The following is a 26,137-nucleotide window of genomic DNA, read 5'->3' as shown; positions in this document are numbered from 1 at the left end:
GAAACTTGCGTACATAGCTATCTCAACTCTGTGCGCAGAAAACCGTTTCTTCTCAATTTCCTTGATGTTGTACCAGAATTTTCTGCAAATCTCACTTACTGACACGTATCTAAGGCGTTCCGAGCGAACGAAACTTGCGTACATAGCTATCTCATCTCTGTGCGCAGAAAAGCGTTTCTTCTCAATTTCCTCGATGTTGTACCAGAATTTTCTGCAAATCTCACTTACTGACACGTAACTAAGACGTTCCGGACGACCGAGATTTGCGTACATAGCTATCTCAACTCTGTGCGCAGAAAAGCGTTTCTCCACAATTTCCTTGATGTTGTACAAGAAATTTCGACTAATCTCCCTTACTGACATGTAACTAAGACGTCTCGAGCGAACGAAACTTGCGTACATAGCTATCTCAACTCTGTGCGCAGAAAAACGTTTCTCCTCAATTTCGTTGATCTTGTACAAGAATTTTCGACAAATCTCACTTACTGACACGTAACTAAGATGTTCCGGACGACCGAAACTTGCGTACATAGCTATCTCAACTCTGTGCGCAGAGAAGCGTTTCTCCTTAATTTCCTTGATGTTGTACAAGAAATTTCGACTAATCTCACTTACTGACACGTAACTAAGACGTTCCGGACGACCGAATCTTGCGTACATAGCTATCTCAACCCTGTGCGCAGAAAAGCGTTTCTCCTCAATTTCCTTGATGTTGTACAAAAAATTTCGACTAATCTCACTTACTGAAACGTATCTAAGACGTTCCGAGCGAACGAAACTTGCGTACATAGCTATCTCAACTCTGTGCGCAGAAAAGCGTTTCTCCTCAATTTCCTTGATGTTGTACAAGAATTTTCGACAAATCTCACTTACTGACACGTAACTAAGACGTCTCGAGCGAACGAAATTTGCGTACATAGCTATCTCAACTCTGTGCGCAGAAAAACGTTTCTCCTCAATTTCGTTGTTCTTGTACAAGAATTTTCGACAAATCTCACTTACTGACACGTAACTAAGACGTTCCGGACGATCGAAACTTGCGTACATAGCTATTTCAACTCGGTGCGCAGAAGAGCGTTTCTCCTCAATTTCCTTGATGTTGTACAAGAAATTTCGACTAATCTCAATTACTGAAACGTATCTAAGACTTTCCGAGCGAACGAAACTTGCGTACATAGCTATCTCAACTCTGTGCGCAGAAAAGCATTTCTCCTCAATTTCCTTGATGTTGTACAAGAATTTTCGACAAATCTCACTTACTGACACGTAACTAAGACGTTCCGGACGACCGAAACTTGCGTACATAGCTATCTCAACTCGGTGCGCATAAAAGCGTTTCTCCTCAATTTCCTTGATGTTGTACAAGAAATTTCGACTAATCTCACTTACTGACACGTAACTAAGAAGTTCCGAACGACCGAAACTTGCGTACATAACTATTTCAACTCTGTGCGCAGAAAACCGTTTCTTCTCAATTTCCTTGATGTTGTACCAGAATTTTCTGCAAATCTCACTTACTGACACGTAACTAAGACGTCTCGAGCGAACGAAACTTGCGTACGTAGCTATCTCAACTCTGTGCGCAGAAAAACGTTTCTCCTCAATTTCGTTGATCTTGTACAAAAATTTTCGACAAATCTCACTTACTGACACGTAACTAAGACGTTCCGAACGACCTAAACTTGCGTACATAGCTATTTCAACTCGGTGAGCAGAAAACCGTTTCTTCTCAATTTCCTTGATGTTGTACCAGAATTTTCTGCAAATCTCACTTACTGACACGTAACTAAGACGTTCCGGACGACAGAAACTTGCGTACATAGCTATCTCAACCCTGTGCGCAGAAAAGCGTTTCTCCTCAATTTCCTTGATGTTGTACAAGAAATTTCGACTAATCTCACTTACTGAAACGTATCTAAGACGTTCCGAGCGAACGAAACTTGCGTACATAGCTATCTCAACTCTGTGCGCAGAAAAGCGTTTCTCCTCAATTTCCTTGATGTTGTACAAGAATTTTCGACAAATCTCACTTACTGACACGTAACTAAGACGTCTCGAGCGAACGAAATTTGCGTACATAGCTATCTCAACTCTGTGCGCAGAAAAACGTTTCTCCTCAATTTCGTTGTTCTTGTACAAGAATTTTCGACAAATCTCACTTACTGACACGTAACTAAGACGTTCCGGACGACCGAAACTTGCGTACATAGCTATCTCAACTCTGTGCGCAGAGAAGCGTTTCTCCTTAATTTCCTTGATGTTGTACAAGAAATTTCGACTAATCTCACTTACTGACACGTAACTAAGACGTTCCGGACGACCGAATCTTGCGTACATAGCTATTTCAACTCGGTGCGCAGAAAAGCGTTTCACCTCAATTTCCTTGATGTTGTACAAGAAATTTCGACTAATCTCACTTACTGAAACGTATCTAAGACGTTCCGAGCGAACAAAACTTGCGTACATAGCTATCTCAACTCTGTGCGCAGAAAAGCATTTCTCCTCAATTTCCTTGATGTTGTACAAGAATTTTAGACAAATCTCACTTGCTGACACGTAACTAAGACGTTCCGGACGACCGAAACTTGCGTACATAGCTATCTCAACTCTGTGCGCAGAAAAGCGTTTCTCCTCAATTTCCTTGATGTTGTACAAGAAATTTCGACTAATCTCACTTACTGACACGTACCTAAGACGTTCCGAACGACCTAAACTTGCGTACATAGCTATTTCAACTCGGTGCGCAGAAAACCGTTTCTTCTCAATTTCCTTGATGTTGTACCAGAATTTTCTGCAAATCTCACTTACTGACACGTAACTAAGACGATCCGGACGACCGAAACTTGCGTACATAGCTATCTCAACCCTGTGCGCAGAAAAGCGTTTCTCCTCAATTTCCTTGATGTTGTACAAGAAATTTCGACTAATCTCACTTACTGAAACGTATCTAAGACGTTCCGAGCGAACGAAACTTGCGTACATAGCTATCTCAACTTTGTGCGCAGAAAAGCGTTTCTCCTCAATTTCCTTGATGTTGTACAAGAATTTTCGACAAATCTCACTTACTGACACGTAACTAAGACGTCTCGAGCAAACGAAATTTGCGTACATAGCTATCTCAACTCTGTGCGCAGAAAAACGTTTCTCCTCAATTTCGTTGTTCTTGTACAAGAATTTTCGACAAATCTCACTTACTGACACGTAACTAAGACGTTCCGGACGACCGAAACTTGCGTACATAGCTATTTCAACTCGGTGCGCAGAAGAGCGTTTCTCCTCAATTTCCTTGATGTTGTACAAGAAATTTCGACTAATCTCAATTACTGAAACGTATCTAAGACTTTCCGAGCGAACGAAACTTGCGTACATCGCTATCTCAACTCTGTGCGCAGAAAAGCATTTCTCCTCAATTTCCTTGATGTTGTACAAGAATTTTCGACAAATCTCACTTACTGACACGTAACTAAGACGTTCCGGACGACCGAAACTTGCGTACATAGCTATCTCAACTCGGTGCGCATAAAAGCGTTTCTCCTCAATTTCCTTGATGTTGTACAAGAAATTTCGACTAATCTCACTTACTGACACGTAACTAAGAAATTCCGAACGACCGAAACTTGCGTACATAACTATTTCAACTCTGTGCGCAGAAAACCGTTTCTTCTCAATTTCCTTGATGTTGTACCAGAATTTTCTGCAAATCTCACTTACTGACACGTAACTAAGACGTCTCGAGCGAACGAAACTTGCGTACGTAGCTATCTCAACTCTGTGCGCAGAAAAACGTTTCTCCTCAATTTCGTTGATCTTGTACAAAAATTTTCGACAAATCTCACTTACTGACACGTAACTAAGACGTTCCGAACGACCTAAACTTGCGTACATAGCTATTTCAACTCGGTGAGCAGAAAACCGTTTCTTCTCAATTTCCTTGATGTTGTACCAGAATTTTCTGCAAATCTCACTTACTGACACGTAACTAAGACGTTCCGGACGACCGAAACTTGCGTACATACCCAATAAACACTGTTTTGTAACTTTTACAGAACATTTACAAAACAGCTGTTCGCTGTTGTGGTAACCGTTATGTCCACGATTAAGTAACGTTTAGATGGAAATGTCAGCAACATTATTCTTGTATATCAAACATAATAGATACATGAAATTAAAATGTAATAGATACATAAAATTTATATATGAAATTACATAACTATAACAGAACATAGTAAACACTGTTCTGTAACATTTACATAACATTGACAGAACAGATATGGTAACCATTATGTCAACTTTTAAAACGTAATAGATACATAAAATTTATATATATAAATTACGTAACTGTAACAGAACATAGTAAACACTGTTCTGTAACATTGAGAGAACAGATATGGTAACGATTATGTCAACTTTTAAATGATGTTTAGATGAAAATATCAGCAACATTATGCCTGTATATAATACGTAATAGATACATAAAATTTAGATATAAAATTACGTCATTATAATAGAATTTAGTACACACTGTTCTGTAATATTTATATATTATTTACAGAACACATATTATCTGTTCTAGTAACCATTATGTAATTTACAGGTAACATTTAGATCAAAATGTCACGTATTATATACAGCAACACTATGCTGTATATAATATGTAACAAAATGATAATAACAAATAACAAATATCTAAAATTTAGACATGAAATTAAGTAACTATAATAGAATAGTCTTTTTTCAGTCTAATCATTGATAAATATATATATTAATAATACATATATATTTATCAATGATTAAAATGAAGAAACTATTCTGCTATAGTTGAATATACAGCGCAAAATTATTGATTGGATAAAATTACTAATGGTTGTTTTTTTATTAAAATTAAGAGAATTAACTTATATTATTTATGTTTAGAAAATCGTGTATATATAAAGATATGGATATATATAACAATAAAAACTTGATTTCTTGAACAACTCTTTATTTCCACATATGCTAAATTGTTAAATAAATGAATCTTGTAACAAATTTATGAATAAATCTTTTAACAAATATTATTAATATTTATAAAATTAATTTTTGTTTCAAATTACAATTATAATGATAATTTAAATTATATTACATAATTTTAGATATTTTTTTTAAGAGAAAACTTTAAATATACTAATAGCTAATAATAATTTCAACCTTAAATAACAAATTGCACTTATATTGTATTAATTAATATACTTTGCAAACAATTAGAATCACAAAATTAAAAAGAATCAAATTCACGTATTTTTGCAAAAAAAATGTCATATGGTCGTAGAACTGTTTAAAAAAAGCATTTTAAAGAGAAAATGTTAAGTTTTATTACAATTAATAGAATTGATGAAAAAATTGTTCTCTACGTACTCGCCTATTAAAGTTGAAGTTTTTTTCTACAATTACAAAGCTCATTTTAAAGTAGCACCACTTGTAATAAAATCTGTATAAGAAAAATCGTTAGAAAAATCTCCGTTAGAGCATTGGAAAGTTATGTTTTCTAGCTTTAAAATCTGTTTTAAATATCATTCTGTGATAATTTTTTCGAAAAGTATATCAATTTGAATTTCATCCTTTCTACGCCTTTTTACGCCGAAGTACAATAATTTCCTAATTTTGTTGCAAAATATAGTACACTAATAACAATTAATAATATTATAAATTAATTAAATTTAGAAATATTATAAATTATAAATTTATTATAATAGTAATTAATATGATAAATTTAAACTTCACGGTACACTCGAGTATTCGCGATATTATTTTTTGTTTTAACGCTATACATCAATAAGAAATGAGTTTTTTAGGCTTCTCCCCACATGAAAACTATAATTTTTACATCCATAAACTTTTCATAAACACACTTGTCAAAATCTTTGAGATTCATGTATGATTCGTTAATTATAACACATTTGTTAATAATATAAGTGTGTACCGTTAGAATAAATCTAATTTAAACAAAAATGGAAACGCAATTCGATTTTCATTTGAAAGAAAAACAATAAAGCAATTATACTTTTTGTAATTAAAAAGATTGTTAGATAAACTATTAAATGTATCAACATAATGCATACTTTAATTCTACTAATTCTCCTAAAAGAAGTATTTAACTCAAATAATGACGTTGAGAACTCAAAATGAAAAGAGTGCAGACTATGATTTTAGATTTTAGAACATAAAAATTTAAAAACTTAAGTATTTAACACTAAATCTACCGACAACTTATTTATACCAAATGCAGAAATTTTTAAACTTTGATAACGTTTTGACCGATTGTTTAACCAGTCGTGGTAGGTTTAGTGTTAAAATCATTCAATATAAAAAAAACATTAGTTAAAAAAAATATTTCTTATGTTAATTAAGACTCTAGGCCAATAAAAAAAAGATCATAAGCCGAAAGCTCATAGACTAATAAGAAAAAAGATTATAATGAAAAAATAATAAGCTTTTGAGACATTTAAATAACTTGCGGATTTGCTTCTTCAGAGTCTTTTTGTTGTCTGCTAAGCCTTTGACCACCTTGGCGAAACCATTCTTTCGTGATGTCTTCAAACTCTTTGTTTGTGAATTGATGTTGAGCCAAAATTGTTGCTGAATTATTAAAAAAATTTTACATTAAATTAAATTGCATATTTTATAAATTTATTTATAAATATAAAAATATATTTTACCTTGTATTCCCGTCAATATAAACTTTAAACTACTTATTTTAAAATGATTACGTAGTCCTTTCCAGGATGATACCTTGGCAACTTCATTAGAAAATAAAGTTCGATATATACGAATTAAATTTTTTTTAGCGGACCCTCCGCCTATGCGAGATATATACAGCATCTTTAGAAATAAAACATACCAATAATATAATTTACATTATTCTATTTAAATAAAATTTGCATTTAAATAACTTAATTAAACTTACAAATTTGTTGTACTCATCTGCATTTTCTGATAAATTCTTTTCAAAAGCTATTATTTCATTTATACTCTTAAACGGAAAAGATTTTTGTATATTTGATGTATCCCTGGCAGAGTCTTTAGACTTATGTTGGTTATGTTGTGTTTCTATGTTTTTTAAACGAATATCTATAGTTTGTATGTCTAATGAAATTGTAGTTATAGCTGTACATATTTTTTCAAAATTATCTAAAAAATTAATAATATTGAGTAAACAATGCCATAAAGAGATATTAATAAAATTATAAGATAAAAAGTAAATACAAAACCTTCCATTTTATCTGACATTTCTGACACTAACGTATATACATCCTGCATATCTAGAAATATTAAAAAAGTATTAGATTACTCATAATAAACAATAACTATAATTTAAAAAAAAACCGTTTTATTATAGAGATAATAAAAATGGAATAAAAGAATTAAAATAAAAATTACTTTTGTGAGGTACTATAGTTCCATCAAGAATTTCCATATCAATATTATTAATAATTGTTGAATCCAAAATATTTGAGATTGATTGAATATTTTTGGCTGATTGTGAGACATTGTGGATTGATGGTGGATTTGGTATAATTGAACGTGAGTCATCAGAATCAGATTCAGATTCATTATCATAAACTGTATTTAGTGACCGTTTTGTGCATGACTTCTTTATTTGATTTGTATTATTTTCATCGCTTGAAGAATAATTCGTTGCTCTTTGTCTAGCCTCATCTAATGAATCTTGATTAGGACAAAACCGTAATTTACAAATTACATTATTTTTTTAAAATATTAAAAAAATAATTACATAAATTCTGAAGTAAAATATAAATTACCATAATATCCATGAAATTTGATAGGATAAAGTGTCCATTTAGGATTATTAGTAACAGGTGGAGTTTGTTTCACAATAAACATGTTTATATTTTTTACCGATGGCCATCAGCATTCTGTTAAATTGGAAGAAAGCCATAAAGATGGAACTTCTGATACGATCTCTTCTTCATTATTCCCATCGCTTGGAAAAGTTACGACAGCGAAATTTTTTACCATTATTAATAATCTGTAAAAAAGTAAAACTTGTTAATTAATTTAATATTGTTTTCAATTATATATTCTATCAATATGAGTACTCGCCATAAACATATATCTTGTTGGTGCAGTAAAGGCAAGATCACAGCTTCTTCGTCACATAAAGGCAGTTTTACACATTTTAATTTAATATCAGACAATGGAATAGTAATTAACTCATACTGTGACTCGTTAATTTTTTTAATTCCGATATTTAAAGAGTTGCATGGAATGCGAAAAAATGATTTAATATTTAAATACTTTTTGCCAATAATGTAAATCTGTTTATTTTTAAAATAAATTGTCGTAAGTGAAATCGTTGTACCATCTAACAAAAGACAACAATTATCAGCAGTTCTTGTACTTAGATAGAAACCTTTACATTGAACTGATTTTATTATCTTTTTGCCATTTATAATACGTACTTTTGGTATTGGATAATTCTTTTCTACATTTGTTATATTAAAATTATCTTCTTCTTTACAACGATTGACTAATTGTTCTAATGGCCGACTCGAAGATCTAATTCTTGATTTAATTTTTTGCATGTAATTTTCGAACTTAAACGCACTAAATTTATTTAACACTCCCAATAATTTTACATAATAACACAAATGAATTAAATTATGAACGTTATATGATAAATATTGACGACCATATAATGTGCAATAATTTTCAACAAAATACAATAATAAACTGTGTGCATAATCAAGCAGTTGTACGCAATATTCTTTGCTACATAAAATTCGAATTGCTATGCTCAGACTCAAAAAATGAACATATTTATCACGTGATAATTTTTTAAAAAAGATTATTGGCCCAGTATATAATAATAATTGTCTTAATTCGGTGGCTTTAAAGCGATCAACCTCATCTAATTTCCTTGGCTTTCTAGCAAATTCCTTAGGTAGGAATAATGACATAGATAATAAAGAAGTTGAAGCAAGAGTTATCTGAGTTGCAACCATACGAACATTATGTTTACCTTTAATCCAAAACTGCAACAATTTTTTCATTACTCCTAATAGTACGAGATGCATGTAGTCTAAAGGAAATTGAGTAACCATTCCAATGTTTAAATCTTCAAGATTTGAAGTGATTTTATGGTGTTCTTCTTGTTTTCTTAATTTAAAAGATTCATCTGATCTTAACATTGCATTAATTTCTGGGTACGTTACTCGATTTTCTATGTAATCTCCCTCTTGAATACAATTACCGCATCCAAAATACGCATTATGTCCTTTAGTTCCCTTGATAAACGATTTTGCAGGAGCATCGCAGATAAATACGTTCAATTTCACAGTTATTTTTTTGCCGTATTCTACAATGCCAGTTCGGAAAATTTCTAAACAATCATCCTTAAAATATTTCAAAAAAGTATTGCAACATTTTGGCTTTTCAAAACCATGATAAACACCAATTATAAACGGTTCGGTGTAAATATCTGCAACTATACTACCTAAAATAGGCCAAAATTGACTCCCAGAAGATTTTGTTAAAGGAAGACCATCTATATTCACATTAATATTTATCTGAGATGGTAAATTATTTCGACAATAATGCTTACGAATAGATTTTTTCAAACTATCATCTAAACCTGCATGATAATATTTTCCTGGTGTCATTTCAATAATGTCTACTTGTTTGGGCGTTTGAAATAGAGTTCGAGCATCAATCGGAACATTATGGCCGTATTTTACTAGAATTTTCAGTAAACTACTAATAGCAGAATGACTGACACGATTTTCAATAGCCCATAATCGGATGTCGTTAATAAGTTCTGTTTTACAAAATTCTGTTTTAGAAAATTTATCACTTGAAATACTTAACTGAAGACTATTTTTATCAATACTAATTTCCGAATGTTCAGAAACTAAATCATGATTATTTTCTGTACACTTATGAGTGTTCATTACATTGGAATAATCGATATCAATTTCTTTTAGTACATTTTGCTGCTGAGGTAATTGTTCGATGTTACCTGGCCCATTCGATAAACTTACGATATTATTTTGAATTTCCAAATTTGAATTAATAGTCATTTGGCAGATATTACGAAATTTTTTTAAGAAAATACGTCGCCGCTGCCTTGGCGTTAAAGAATTAATGTCTAGTCTTAATTTTGATTTGGACATAATATAATTTTATAAAGCAATAGGAAATAGATGAATTGCGATTATGTATACGAATATAGGTTTGGGTTTGCCTGATATTATTGTTTATATTATATTTTCCTTTTTCACTGAAACAATATATAGGAAGCTTATATGGAGAATTAAAAATATTTTGACAAATAAAAAATGTTTTAAGACATTTGCAGTTTTTTATCGAAACAAACTAATTCAATAATTAAAATATAATTTATGTAATATTTTAAGGACGCTAATAGAAAATTTCAGAAAAAATGCAATCTATGTTTCTTAAATAGTATTTCATTTATATATGAAAAATTTGATTTCTCACAATTATGGTGAAACAACCTACATAATTTTTTAATGTCTTTTAACGGAAATATTTTTGTAATGTATTTTAGTGTTGTAATTAATTAAACACGAATAATTTTTTTTGTTACGTTGCATGTTATTATAAACTATAAATTATAAATTAAAGTAATTATATAAGCATATTGCACGCATAATATTTACAATTTTTTAAGACCTATAACTTCATTATGTAATGACTTGTAATAATTAATGCTATCATGTTTAAATATTTTATACTTGAATAAAAATCAGTTTACATCAAATTAATTCACGATCAAATACCAAATTGAAAAATTAAGACTCATGCATAGAAAATATTTATTAATTATAAGATTCTATTTCATTTGCAAAAAATTATTATGAAAACAGTCAATAATAAACTTTCAAAATATATGAAGTATTCGAAAAAATATATCTACAGTTTTTTCTAATGCAGATATCTTGTTCAACAATATAAAAGCTATATTTCATAATTGATATCATTTATCATTGGAATTACCATTACGATCATTATAAAAAAATTATAAACCGGAATTTAGTATGCCGCAATGCAATAAAAAATAAAAAATCTATAATTAAGAAATGATGTAACTTTACACTCGAAATATTCAAGCTTCTGATTCAAAAAGTAGTGCAAATAAGAGATTTCTTGTTTTTCTCATTATATGACCGTGCAACAAATATTGTAAAAAAAACATGGGAAAAATAATGTTGCATAAAATAAATCGTACTTACTATAAAAATGCCAAAATATAAAAATAATGAGGCAAAACTAGGTGTATCTTTCGCCGGCACGAGGTCCTTTGTCCTTTGTTAGGCGCACGTGGTTTTCAGTTTTCACGTGGTACGCGATGTATCTTTTGTTCACTGCACAAGAGGAATTCAATCTTTAGCATAGCTTTTTTACCACAAGACAACAATTATCATTTGTTGGCATTAATTATTAAGTTAATATTTATTTCATACTTACCAATATCTCGATACTGTTCACACTTTCAACACAATTTTTTCACACGCACAACTACTGTTTTCGTAGATTTGGCCATATTGAAAAGTAAAGCCTAGCGCGCAGAAGCTTGGGATGCTTTGTACGATGATTGCGCACTAGAGCTGCGTTCGGAAACATTACCCGTGTGCACACGAGCGACGTTCTATCTTTGTTTAACTTTTGGTACATAACAAAGATAGAACGACACTCGTGTGCACACGAGTGATGTTTCCGAACGCAGCCTTGCACGCATAGACATAGTATATCTAGACCGAGCGTTTGCCTTTATTTAAGGAGTGGGGGTAAAGATACACGTAGAAAAGGACATACTCTGTTCCGTGCTCCTTGCGTTCTCTCTCGCTCGCAAGTAGCAGCGACTATGTCTATGCTTGCACGTATACTTAATACGACTAACAATAAGCCAATCACAGACTTACCCCCTAGGGCATGTTCACATAACTTACACAGATGCATAATGTAGAGAAAAATTTACTAATTATGCGTCTTGCACAAAGAACATAAGTAAAAAATTTCAGTAAACGTATATTTACTTAATAATTACATAATATTCTATATGTTATAAATGAACAAAACAAAACTATGACGTATCAGTTATGTCAATAACGTAATGAATCTATAATTGTTACATAGAAATGTTATGTCATTTTGTCGTTACTCTATTATGTAACATTTATGCAATTTGGTGAACATAAATGTGTATACTCTAAAAGTTTCGTGAATGCCACGTAATTTTAACGACATAATTGACACGTTATGTTAAATATACATAACATTTATGTATTTTGGTGAATGTAAATGTATATACTCTAAAAGTTTCATACATGTTACGTAACTCTAATGATATAATTGAAATGTTATGTTAAATACGTAACAATTATGTATTTTGATAAATGTAAATGTGTATACTATAAAAATTTCATAAATGTTACATAACAGAAAAATAGTATACATATATCATTCAAAAAAAGATATCTGGTGCATATTTAAAAATTTTTTTTTTAATATATAATTTTATTTTCCACATTTATAACTCTATATTAAGAAAATATGTTTCAAATACGTTTTTCTCAATGATATTATATGCATTTATCATCTTTTCAGAACACTCAAAAATGTCAACAATGGTATATATTTTTTTATGTGTAATACGATATGGAAATTTTGTTATTACTAGACATTACAAGTGTGCGCTTTGCGTGCGCCACACGCATTTATCGTGTGCGTGTGTGTCTGTGTATTACATATGTGTGTGTGTGTGTGTGTGTGTACATATATTATAATTTAACAACTAAGCTTCGGATAAAATTTTGATAAAGGAAAAATCGTTTTAGAATTAATTCAAGAATACGACATTTTAAGAACTAAAAGTTGTTTTGAATCACCCTGTATACACACAAAAAAAAATCAAATGTGGTACACACACAATAAATGTATATGGTGTGCACGGAGCACGCGTTTGTGATGTTGTAGTTCTTCTCTAAAAAAGGCATGATTGATATATTGTTACCGCTTTTAAATTATAAATAAATATATCGCAACTTTCCTCTCTCAAAATCTTTCATTTTCTTGTTTCTGCATAATTCTCTTCCTTTTACGAATTCTTTTTACAAGGTTTTAACAAAAATGTATACATTGACATCAATAAAATAATGTTAATGTTACATGTTTAACATAACGATACACTTATGTCGTTAGAGTTATGTAGCATTTATGAAGTTTTTAGAGTGTACACATTTACATTCACCAAAATACATAATTGGTACGTATTTAACATAACGTTTCAATTATGTCATTAGAGTTACGTAGCATTTATAAAACTTTTAGAGTATACACATTTACATTTCACCAAAATACATAAATGTTACGTATTTATTATAACGTTACAATTACGTCGTTAGAGTTACGTAGCATTTACGAAACTTTTAGAGTATGCACATTTACGTTCACAAAAATACATAAATGTTACGTATTTATTATAACGTTACAATTACGTCGTTAGAGTTACGTAGCATTTACGAAACTTTTAGAGTATGCACATTAACGTTCACAAAACTGTATAAATGTTACGTATTTATTATAACGTTACATTTACGTCGTTAGAGTTACGTAGCATTTACGAAACTTTTAGAGTATGCACATTAACGTTCACAAAACTGTAAAAATGTTACATAACAAAGTAACGACAAAATTACATAACAATTCTATGCAACAATTATAGATTTATTATGTTATTGATATAACTGATACGTTATAGTTTCATTTTAATGATCTGTAATATATACATATAGAATATTATATAATTGTTACGGAAATGAGCCCTGCGTGTTTACTGGGTAGCTATCTCAACCCTGTGCGCAGAAAAGCGTTTCTCCTCAATTTCCTTGATGTTGTACAAGAAATTTCGACTAATCTCACTTACTGAAACGTATCTAAGACGTTCCGAGCGAACGAAACTTGCGTACATAGCTATCTCAACTCTGTGCGCAGAAAAGCGTTTCTCCTCAATTTCCTTGATGTTGTACAAGAATTTTCGACAAATCTCACTTACTGACACGTAACTAAGACGTCTCGAGCGAACGAAATTTGCGTACATAGCTATCTCAACTCTGTGCGCAGAAAAACGTTTCTCCTCAATTTCGTTGTTCTTGTACAAGAATTTTCGACAAATCTCACTTACTGACACGTAACTAAGACGTTCCGGACGACCGAAACTTGCGTACATAGCTATCTCAACTCTGTGCGCAGAGAAGCGTTTCTCCTTAATTTCCTTGATGTTGTACAAGAAATTTCGACTAATCTCACTTACTGACACGTAACTATGACGTTCCGAACGACCGAAACTTGCGTACTCAGCTATCTCAACTCTGTGCGCAGAAAAGCGTTTCTCCTCAAATTCCTTGATGTTGTACAAGAAATTTCGACTAATCTCACTTACTGAAACGTATCTAAGACGTTCTGAGCGAACGAAACTTGCGTACATAGCTATCTCAACTCTGTGCGCAGAAAACCGTTTTTTCTCAATTTCCTTGATGTTGTACCAGAATTTTCTGCAAATCTCACTTACTGACACGTAACTAAGACGTTCCGGACGACCGAAACTTGCGTACATAGCTATCTCAACTCTGTGCGCAGAAGAGCGTTTCTCCTCAATTTCCTTGATGTTGTACAAGAAATTTCGACTAATCTCACTTACTGACACGTAACTAAGGCGTCTCGAGCGAACGAAACTTGCGTACACAGCTATCTCAACTCTGTGCGCAGAAAAGCGTTTCTCCTCAATTTCCTTGATGTTGTACAAGAAATTTCGACTAATCTCACTTACTGACACGTAACTAAGAAGTTCCGGACGACCGAAACTTGCGTACGTAGCCATTTCAACTTTGTGCGCAGAAAACCGTTTCTTCTCAATTTCCTTGATGTTGTATCAGAATTTTCGACAAATCTCACTTACTGACACGTAACTAAGACGTTCCGGACGACCGAAACTTGCGTACATAGCTATTTCAACTCGGTGCGCAGAAAAGCGTTTCTCCTCAATTTCCTTGATGTTGTACAAGAAATTTCGACTAATCTCACTTACTGACACGTAACTAAGACGTTCCGAACGACCTAAACTTGCGTACATAGCTATTTCAACTCGGTGCGCAGAAGAGCGTTTCTCCTCAATTTCCTTGATGTTGCACAAGAAATTTCGACTAATCTCACTTACTGACACGTAAATAAGACGTTCCGGACGACCGAAACTTGCGTACATAGCTATCTCAACTCTGTGCGCAGAAAAGCGTTTCTCCTCAATTTCCTTGATGTTGTACCAGAATTGTCTGCAAATCTCACTTACTGACACGTAACTAATACGTTCCGAACTACCGAAACTTGCGTACATAGCTATCTCAACTCTGTGCGCAGAGAAGCGTTTCTCCTCAATTTCATTGATGTTGTACAAGAAATTTCGACTAATCTCACTTACTGACACGTAACTAAGAAGTTCCAGACGACCGAAACTTGCGAACATAGCTATCTCAACTCTGTGCGCCGAAAAGCATTTCTCCTCAATTTGTTTGATGTTGTACAAGAAATTTCGACTAATCTCACTTACTGACACGTAACTAAGACGTTCGGGAAGCCGAAACTTGCGTACATAGCTATTTCAACTCTGTGCGCAGAAAACCGTTTCTTCTCAATTTCCTTGATGTTGTACCAGAATTTTCTGCAAATCTCACTTACTGACACGTAACTAAGACGTTCCGAAAGACCGAAACATGCGTACATAGCTATCTCAACTCTGTGCGCAGAAAAGCGTTTCTCCTCAATTTCCTTGATGTTGAACAAGAAATTACGTCTAATCTCACTTACTGACACGTAACTAAGACGTTCCAGACGACCGAAACTTACGTACATAGCTATCTCAACTCTGTGCGCAGAAAAGCGTTTCTCCTCAATTTCCTTGATGTTGTACAAGAAATTTCGACTAATCTCACTTACTTACACGTAACTAAGACGTTCCGGACGACCTAAATTTGCGTACATAGCTATTTCAACTCTGTGCGCAGAAAAGCGTTTCTCCTCAATTTCCTTGATGTTGTACCAGAATTGTCTGCAAATCTCACTTACTGACACGTAACTAAGACGTTCCGAACTACCGAAACTTGCGTACATAGCTATCTCAACTCTGTGCGCAGAAAACCGTTTCTTCTCAATTTCCTTGATGTTGTACCAGAATTTTCTGCAAATCTCACTTACTGAAACGTATCTAAGGCGTTCCGAGCGAACGAAACTTGCGTACATAGCTATCTCACCTCTGTGCGCAGAAAAGCGTTTCTTCTCAATTTCCTTGATGTTGTACCAGAATTTTCTGCAAATCTCACTTACTGACACGTAACTAAGACGTCTCGAGCGAACGAAACTTGCGTACACAGCTATCTCAACTCTGTGCGCAGGAAAGCGTTTCTCCTCAATTTCCTTGATGTTGTACAAGAAATTTCGACTAATCTCACATACTGAAACGTATCTAAGACGTTCCGAGCGAACGAAACTTGCGTACATAGCTATCTCAACTTTGTGCGCAGAAAAGCGTTTCTCCTCAATTTCATTGATGTTGTACAAGAAATTTCGACTAATTTCACTTACTGACACGTAACTAAGACGTTCCGGACGACCGAAACTTGCGTACATAGCTATCTCAACTCTGTGCGCAGAAAAGCGTTTCTCCTCAATTTCCTTGATGTTGTACCAGAATTGTCTGCAAATTTGACTTACAGACACGTAACTAAGACGTTCCGAGCGAACGAAACTTGCGTACATAGCTATCTCAACTCTGTGCGCAGAAAACCGTTTCTTCTCAATTTCCTTGATGTTGTACCAGAATTTCCTGCAAATCTCACTTACTGACACGTATCTAAGGCGTTCCGAGCGAACGAAACTTGCGTACATAGCTATCTCATCTCTGTGCGCAGAAAAGCGTTTCTTCTCAATTTCCTTGATGTTGTACCAGAATTTTCTGCAAATCTCACTTACTGACACGTAACTAAGACGTTCCGGACGACCGAAACTTGCGTACATAGCTATCTCAACTCTGTGCGCAGAAAAGCGTTTCTCCACAATTTCCTTGATGTTGTACAAGAAATTTCGACTAATCTCACTTACCGACACGTAACTAAGACGTCTGGAGCGAACGAAACTTGCGTACATAGCTATCTCAACTCTGTGCGCAGAAAAACGTTTCTCCTCAATTTCGTTGATCTTGTACAAGAATTTTCGACAAATCTCACTTACTGACACGTAACTAAGATGTTCCGGACGACCGAAACTTGCGTACATAGCTATCTCAACTCTGTGCGCAGAAAAGCGTTTCTACTCAATTTCCTTGATGTTGTACAAGAAATTTCGACTAATCTCACTTACTGACACGTAACTAAGACGTCTCGAGCGAACGAAACTTGCGTACATAGCTATCTCAACTCTGTGCGCAGAAAAGCGTTTCTCCTCAATTTCCTTGATGTTGTACAAGAAATTTCGACTATTCTCACTTACTGAAACGTATCTAAGACGTTCCGAGCAAACGAAACTTGCGTACATAGCTTTCTCAACTCTGTGCGCAGAAAAGCGTTTCTCCTCAATTTCCTTGATGTTGTACAAGAAATTTCGACTAATCTCACTTACTGAAACGTATCTAAGACGTTCCGAGCAAACGAAACTTGCGTACATAGCTATCTCAACTCTGTGCGCAGAAAAGCGTTTCTCCTCAATTTCCTTGATGTTGTACAAGAAATTTCGACTAATCTCACTTACTGACACGTAACTAAGACGTTCCGAGCGAACGAAACTTGCGAACATAGCTATCTCAACTCTGTGCGCAAAAAACGTTTCTCCTCAATTTCCTTGATCTTGTACAAGAATTTTCTGCAAATCTCACTTACTGACACGTATCTAAGGCGTTCCGAGCGACCGAAACTTGCGTACATAGCTATCTCAACTCTGTGCGCAGAAAAGCGTTTCTCCTCAATTTCCTTGATGTTGTACCAGAATTGTCTGCAAATCTGACTTACTGACACGTAACTAAGACGTTCCGAACTACCGAAACTTGCGTACATAGCTATCTCAACTCTGTGCGCAGAAAACCGTTTCTTCTCAATTTCCTTGATGTTGTACCAGAATTTTCTGCAAATCTCACTTACTGACACGTATCTAAGGCGTTCCGAGCGAACGAAACTTGCGTACATAGCTATCTCATCTCTGTGCGCAGAAAAGCGTTTCTTCTCAATTTCCTTGATGTTGTACCAGAATTTTCTGCAAATCTCACTTACTGACACGTAACTAAGACGTTCCGGACGACCGAGATTTGCGTACATAGCTATCTCAACTCTGTGCGCAGAAAAGCGTTTCTCCACAATTTCCTTGATGTTGTACAAGAAATTTCGACTAATCTCCCTTACTGACATGTAACTAAGACGTCTCGAGCGAACGAAACTTGCGTACATAGCTATCTCAACTCTGTGCGCAGAAAAACGTTTCTCCTCAATTTCGTTGATCTTGTACAAGAATTTTCGACAAATCTCACTTACTGACACGTAACTAAGATGTTCCGGACGACCGAAACTTGCGTACATAGCTATCTCAACTCTGTGCGCAGAGAAGCGTTTCTCCTTAATTTCCTTGATGTTGTACAAGAAATTTCGACTAATCTCACTTACTGACACGTAACTAAGACGTTCCGGACGACCGAATCTTGCGTACATAGCTATCTCAACCCTGTGCGCAGAAAAGCGTTTCTCCTCAATTTCCTTGATGTTGTACAAGAAATTTCGACTAATCTCACTTACTGAAACGTAACTAAGACGTTCCGGACGATCGAAACTTGCGTACATAGCTATTTCAACTCGGTGCGCAGAAGAGCGTTTCTCCTCAATTTCCTTGATGTTGTACAAGAAATTTCGACTAATTTCACTTACTGACACGTAACTAAGACGTTCCGGACGACCGAAACTTGCGTACATAGCTATCTCAACTCTGTGCGCAGAAAAGCGTTTCTCCTCAATTTCCTTGATGTTGTACCAGAATTGTCTGCAAATTTGACTTACTGACACGTAACTAAGACGTTCCGAGCGAACGAAACTTGCGTACATAGCTATCTCAACTCTGTGCGCAGAAAACCGTTTCTTCTCAATTTCCTTGATGTTGTACCAGAATTTCCTGCAAATCTCACTTACTGACACGTATCTAAGGCGTTCCGAGCGAACGAAACTTGCGTACATAGCTATCTCATCTCTGTGCGCAGAAAAGCGTTTCTTCTCAATTTCCTTGATGTTGTACCAGAATTTTCTGCAAATCTCACTTACTGACACGTAACTAAGACGTTCCGGACGACCGAAACTTGCGTACATAGCTATCTCAACTCTGTGCGCAGAAAAGCGTTTCTCCACAATTTCCTTGATGTTGTACAAGAAATTTCGACTAATCTCACTTACCGACACGTAACTAAGACGTCTGGAGCGAACGAAACTTGCGTACATAGCTATCTCAACTCTGTGCGCAGAAAAACGTTTCTCCTCAATTTCGTTGATCTTGTACAAGAATTTTCGACAAATCTCACTTACTGACACGTAACTAAGATGTTCCGGACGACCGAAACTTGCGTACATAGCTATCTCAACTCTGTGCGCAGAAAAGCGTTTCTACTCAATTTCCTTGATGTTGTACAAGAAATTTCGACTAATCTCACTTACTGACACGTAACTAAGACGTCTCGAGCGAACGAAACTTGCGTACATAGCTATCTCAACTCTGTGCGCAGAAAAGCGTTTCTCCTCAATTTCCTTGATGTTGTACAAGAAATTTCGACTATTCTCACTTACTGAAACGTATCTAAGACGTTCCGAGCAAACGAAACTTGCGTACATAGCTTTCTCAACTCTGTGCGCAGAAAAGCGTTTCTCCTCAATTTCCTTGATGTTGTACAAGAAATTTCGACTAATCTCACTTACTGAAACGTATCTAAGACGTTCCGAGCAAACGAAACTTGCGTACATAGCTATCTCAACTCTGTGCGCAGAAAAGCGTTTCTCCTCAATTTCCTTGATGTTGTACAAGAAATTTCGACTAATCTCACTTACTGACACGTAACTAAGACGTTCCGAGCGAACGAAACTTGCGAACATAGCTATCTCAACTCTGTGCGCAAAAAACGTTTCTCCTCAATTTCCTTGATCTTGTACAAGAATTTTCTGCAAATCTCACTTACTGACACGTATCTAAGGCGTTCCGAGCGACCGAAACTTGCGTACATAGCTATCTCAATTCTGTGCGCAGAAAAGCGTTTCTCCTCAATTTCCTTGATGTTGTACCAGAATTGTCTGCAAATCTGACTTACTGACACGTAACTAAGACGTTCCGAACTACCGAAACTTGCGTACATAGCTATCTCAACTCTGTGCGCAGAAAACCGTTTCTTCTCAATTTCCTTGATGTTGTACCAGAATTTTCTGCAAATCTCACTTACTGACACGTATCTAAGGCGTTCCGAGCGAACGAAACTTGCGTACATAGCTATCTCATCTCTGTGCGCAGAAAAGCGTTTCTTCTCAATTTCCTTGATGTTGTACCAGAATTTTCTGCAAATCTCACTTACTGACACGTAACTAAGACGTTCCGGACGACCGAGATTTGCGTACATAGCTATCTCAACTCTGTGCGCAGAAAAGCGTTTCTCCACAATTTCCTTGATGTTGTACAAGAAATTTCGACTAATCTCCCTTACTGACATGTAACTAAGACGTCTCGAGCGAACGAAACTTGCGTACATAGCTATCTCAACTCTGTGCGCAGAAAAACGTTTCTCCTCAATTTCGTTGATCTTGTACAAGAATTTTCGACAAATCTCACTTACTGACACGTAACTAAGATGTTCCGGACGACCGAAACTTGCGTACATAGCTATCTCAACTCTGTGCGCAGAGAAGCGTTTCTCCTTAATTTCCTTGATGTTGTACAAGAAATTTCGACTAATCTCACTTACTGACACGTAACTAAGACGTTCCGGACGACCGAATCTTGCGTACATAGCTATCTCAACCCTGTGCGCAGAAAAGCGTTTCTCCTCAATTTCCTTGATGTTGTACAAGAAATTTCGACTAATCTCACTTACTGAAACGTAACTAAGACGTTCCGGACGATCGAAACTTGCGTACATAGCTATTTCAACTCGGTGCGCAGAAGAGCGTTTCTCCTCAATTTCCTTGATGTTGTACAAGAAATTTCGACTAATCTCAATTACTGAAACGTATCTAAGACTTTCCGAGCGAACGAAACTTGCGTACATAGCTATCTCAACTCTGTGCGCAGAAAAGCATTTCTCCTCAATTTCCTTGATGTTGTACAAGAATTTTCGACAAATCTCACTTACTGACACGTAACTAAGACGTTCCGGACGACCGAAACTTGCGTACATAGCTATCTCAACTCGGTGCGCATAAAAGCGTTTCTCCTCAATTTCCTTGATGTTGTACAAGAAATTTCGACTAATCTCACTTACTGACACGTAACTAAGAAGTTCCGAACGACCGAAACTTGCGTACATAACTATTTCAACTCTGTGCGCAGAAAACCGTTTCTTCTCAATTTCCTTGATGTTGTACCAGAATTTTCTGCAAATCTCACTTACTGACACGTAACTAAGACGTTCCGGACGACCGAAACTTGCGTACATAGCTATCTCAACTCGGTGCGCATAAAAGCGTTTCTCCTCAATTTCCTTGATGTTGTACAAGAAATTTCGACTAATCTCACTTACTGACACGTAACTAAGAAGTTCCGAACGACCGAAACTTGCGTACATAACTATTTCAACTCTGTGCGCAGAAAACCGTTTCTTCTCAATTTCCTTGATGTTGTACCAGAATTTTCTGCAAATCTCACTTACTGACACGTAACTAAGACGTCTCGAGCGAACGAAACTTGCGTACGTAGCTATCTCAATTCTGTGCGCAGAAAAACGTTTCTCCTCAATTTCGTTGATCTTGTACAAAAATTTTCGACAAATCTCACTTACTGACACGTAACTAAGACGTTCCGAACGACCTAAACTTGCGTACATAGCTATTTCAACTCGGTGAGCAGAAAACCGTTTCTTCTCAATTTCCTTGATGTTGTACCAGAATTTTCTGCAAATCTCACTTACTGACACGTAACTAAGACGTTCCGGACGACCGAAACTTGCGTACATAGCTATCTCAACCCTGTGCGCAGAAAAGCGTTTCTCCTCAATTTCCTTGATGTTGTACAAGAAATTTCGACTAATCTCACTTACTGAAACGTATCTAAGACGTTCCGAGCGAACGAAACTTGCGTACATAGCTATCTCAACTCTGTGCGCAGAAAAGCGTTTCTCCTCAATTTCCTTGATGTTGTACAAGAATTTTCGACAAATCTCACTTACTGACACGTAACTAAGACGTCTCGAGCGAACGAAATTTGCGTACATAGCTATCTCAACTCTGTGCGCAGAAAAACGTTTCTCCTCAATTTCGTTGTTCTTGTACAAGAATTTTCGACAAATCTCACTTACTGACACGTAACTAAGACGTTCCGGACGACCGAAACTTGCGTACATAGCTATCTCAACTCTGTGCGCAGAGAAGCGTTTCTCCTTAATTTCCTTGATGTTGTACAAGAAATTTCGACTAATCTCACTTACTGACACGTAACTAAGACGTTCCGGACGACCGAATCTTGCGTACATAGCTATTTCAACTCGGTGCGCAGAAAAGCGTTTCACCTCAATTTCCTTGATGTTGTACAAGAAATTTCGACTAATCTCACTTACTGAAACGTATCTAAGACGTTCCGAGCGAACAAAACTTGCGTACATAGCTATCTCAACTCTGTGCGCAGAAAAGCATTTCTCCTCAATTTCCTTGATGTTGTACAAGAATTTTAGACAAATCTCACTTACTGACACGTAACTAAGACGTTCCGGACGACCGAAACTTGCGTACATAGCTATCTCAACTCTGTGCGCAGAAAAGCGTTTCTCCTCAATTTCCTTGATGTTGTACAAGAAATTTCGACTAATCTCACTTACTGACACGTAACTAAGACGTTCCGAACGACCTAAACTTGCGTACATAGCTATTTCAACTCGGTGCGCAGAAAACCGTTTCTTCTCAATTTCCTTGATGTTGTACCAGAATTTTCTGCAAATCTCACTTACTGACACGTAACTAAGACGATCCGGACGACCGAAACTTGCGTACATAGCTATCTCAACCCTGTGCGCAGAAAAGCGTTTCTCCTCAATTTCCTTGATGTTGTACAAGAAATTTCGACTAATCTCACTTACTGAAACGTATCTAAGACGTTCCGAGCGAACGAAACTTGCGTACATAGCTATCTCAACTTTGTGCGCAGAAAAGCGTTTCTCCTCAATTTCCTTGATGTTGTACAAGAATTTTCGACAAATCTCACTTACTGACACGTAACTAAGACGTCTCGAGCGAACGAAATTTGCGTACATAGCTATCTCAACCCTGTGCGCAGAAAAACGTTTCTCCTCAATTTCCTTGATGTTGTACAAGAAATTTCGACTAATCTCACTTACTGAAACGTATCTAAGACGTTCCGAGCGAACGAAACTTGCGTACATAGCTATCTCAACTCTGTGCGCAGAAAAGCGTTTCTCCTCAATTTCCTTGATGTTGTACAAGAATTTTCGACAAATCTCACTTACTGACACGTAACTAAGACGTCTCGAGCGAACGAAATTTGCGTACATACCTATCTCAACTCTGTGCGCAGAAAAACGTTTCTCCTCAATTTCGTTGTTCTTGTACAAGAATTTTCGACAAATCTCACTTACTGACACGTAACTAAGACGTTCCGGACGACCGAAACTTGCGTACATAGCTATCTCAACTCTGTGCGCAGAGAAGCGTTTCTCCTTAATTTCCTTGATGTTGTACAAGAAATTTCGACTAATCTCACTTACTGACACGTAACTATGACGTTCCGAACGACCGAAACTTGCGTACTCAGCTATCTCAACTCTGTGCGCAGAAAAGCGTTTCTCCTCAAATTCCTTGATGTTGTACAAGAAATTTCGACTAATCTCACTTACTGAAACGTATCTAAGACGTTCTGAGCGAACGAAACTTGCGTACATAGCTATCTCAACTCTGTGCGCAGAAAACCGTTTTTTTTCAATTTCCTTGATGTTGTACCAGAATTTTCTGCAAATCTCACTTACTGACACGTAACTAAGACGTTCCGGACGACCGAAACTTGCGTACATAGCTATCTCAACTCTGTGCGCAGAAGAGCGTTTCTCCTCAATTTCCTTGATGTTGTACAAGAAATTTCGACTAATCTCACTTACTGACACGTAACTAAGGCGTCTCGAGCGAACGAAACTTGCGTACACAGCTATCTCAACTCTGTGCGCAGAAAAGCGTTTCTCCTCAATTTCCTTGATGTTGTACCAGAATTGTCTGCAAATCTCACTTACTGACACGTAACTAAGACGTTCCGAACTACCGAAACTTGCGTACATAGCTATCTCAACTCTGTGCGCAGAGAAGCGTTTCTCCTCAATTTCATTGATGTTGTACAAGAAATTTCGACTAATCTCACTTACTGACACGTAACTAAGAAGTTCCAGACGACCGAAACTTGCGAACATAGCTATCTCAACTCTGTGCGCCGAAAAGCATTTCTCCTCAATTTGTTTGATGTTGTACAAGAAATTTCGACTAATCTCACTTACTGACACGTAACTAAGACGTTCGGGAAGCCGAAACTTGCGTACATAGCTATTTCAACTCTGTGCGCAGAAAACCGTTTCTTCTCAATTTCCTTGATGTTGTACCAGAATTTTCTGCAAATCTCACTTACTGACACGTAACTAAGACGTTCCGAAAGACCGAAACATGCGTACATAGCTATCTCAACTCTGTGCGCAGAAAAGCGTTTCTCCTCAATTTCCTTGATGTTGAACAAGAAATTACGTCTAATCTCACTTACTGACACGTAACTAAGACGTTCCAGACGACCGAAACTTACGTACATAGCTATCTCAACTCTGTGCGCAGAAAAGCGTTTCTCCTCAATTTCCTTGATGTTGTACAAGAAATTTCGACTAATCTCACTTACTTACACGTAACTAAGACGTTCCGGACGACCTAAATTTGCGTACATAGCTATTTCAACTCTGTGCGCACAAAAGCGTTTCTCCTCAATTTCCTTGATGTTGTACCAGAATTGTCTGCAAATCTCACTTACTGACACGTAACTAAGACGTTCCGAACTACCGAAACTTGCGTACATAGCTATCTCAACTCTGTGCGCAGAGAAGCGTTTCTCCTCAATTTCATTGATGTTGTACAAGAAATTTCGACTAATCTCACTTACTGACACGTAACTAAGAAGTTCCAGACGACCGAAACTTGCGAACATAGCTATCTCAACTCTGTTCGCAGAAAAGCATTTCTCCTCAATTTGTTTGATGTTGTACAAGAAATTTCGACTAATCTCACTTACTGACACGTAACTAAGACGTTCGGGAAGCCGAAACTTGCGTACATAGCTATTTCAACTCTGTGCGCAGAAAACCGTTTCTTCTCAATTTCCTTGATGTTGTACCAGAATTTTCTGCAAATCTCACTTACTGACACGTAACTAAGACGTTCCGAAAGACCGAAACTTGCGTACATAGCTATCTCAACTCTGTGCGCAGAAAAGCGTTTCTCCTCAATTTCCTTGATGTTGTACAAGAAATTTCGACTAATCTCACTTACTGAAACGTATCTAAGACGTTCCGAGCGAACGAAACTTGCGTACATAGCTATCTCAACTCTGTGCGCAGAAAAGCGTTTCTCCTCAATTTCCTTGATGTTGTACAAGAATTTTCGACAAATCTCACTTACTGACACGTAACTAAGACGTCTCGAGCGAACGAAATTTGCGTACATAGCTATCTCAACTCTGTGCGCAGAAAAACGTTTCTCCTCAATATCGTTGTTCTTGTACAAGAATTTTCGACAAATCTCACTTACTGACACGTAACTAAGACGTTCCGGACGACCGAAACTTGCGTACATAGCTATCACAACTCTGTGCGCAGAGA

General features: G+C 35.9%; 2 protein-coding genes across 4 annotated transcripts in view; both read right to left on the bottom strand.

Moving 5' to 3' along the window:
• Positions 1-5,211: 5,211 nt before the first annotated feature.
• Positions 5,212-12,098, bottom strand: LOC138942996 (uncharacterized). 3 transcript variants are annotated; one of them, XM_070313497.1, is made up of 8 exons: positions 11,488-12,098; positions 11,253-11,384; positions 7,800-8,026; positions 7,417-7,704; positions 7,248-7,298; positions 6,944-7,167; positions 6,696-6,858; positions 5,212-6,615 (listed from the first exon to the last, which is right to left on the bottom strand). In XM_070313497.1, the coding sequence occupies exons 3-8, from the start codon at positions 7,879-7,881 to the stop codon at positions 6,482-6,484; spliced, it is 942 nt and encodes a 313-aa protein (XP_070169598.1). In that variant the 5' UTR covers positions 7,882-8,026; positions 11,253-11,384; positions 11,488-12,098; the 3' UTR covers positions 5,212-6,481. The 3 variants fall into 3 exon arrangements, with proteins under 3 accessions (XP_070169598.1, XP_070169600.1, XP_070169599.1); XM_070313499.1 differs by having other exon boundaries at positions 7,417-7,695; positions 7,897-8,026; XM_070313498.1 differs by lacking the exons at positions 11,253-11,384; positions 11,488-12,098 and adding an exon at positions 8,101-8,586.
• Positions 9,022-26,137, bottom strand: part of LOC138942851 (uncharacterized) — a 46,560-nt gene continuing 29,444 nt past the window's right edge. Inside the window, exons 8-10 of the mRNA XM_070313314.1 lie at positions 9,602-10,015; positions 9,251-9,493; positions 9,022-9,032 (exon numbers count right to left, since the gene is read on the bottom strand). Coding sequence (XP_070169415.1) covers positions 9,022-9,032; positions 9,251-9,493; positions 9,602-10,015 — 668 coding nt within the window. The remainder of the gene's footprint in view (positions 9,033-9,250; positions 9,494-9,601; positions 10,016-26,137) is intronic.

Source organism: Polyergus mexicanus, unplaced genomic scaffold, assembly GCF_030449975.1.
Source record: "Polyergus mexicanus isolate NDT 795.1 unplaced genomic scaffold, iyPolMexi1.0 SCAF_24, whole genome shotgun sequence".
NCBI lineage: Eukaryota > Metazoa > Arthropoda > Insecta > Hymenoptera > Formicidae > Polyergus > Polyergus mexicanus.
This window is presented reverse-complemented; position numbering and strand designations above follow the sequence as displayed.

Bases quoted from the DNA above. Each gene is read 5' to 3' on its own strand.
- LOC138942996 (XM_070313497.1), bottom strand. From the start codon at position 7,881: ATGTTTATTGTGAAACAAACTCCACCTGTTACTAATAATCCTAAATGG. The intron at 7,705-7,799 runs GTAATTTATATT...GTCCTAATCAAG, and splicing joins CAAATTTCATGGATATTATG to ATTCATTAGATGAGGCTAGA. The intron at 6,859-6,943 runs GTAAGTTTAATT...TTATTTCTAAAG, and splicing joins CAGATGAGTACAACAAATTT to ATGCTGTATATATCTCGCAT.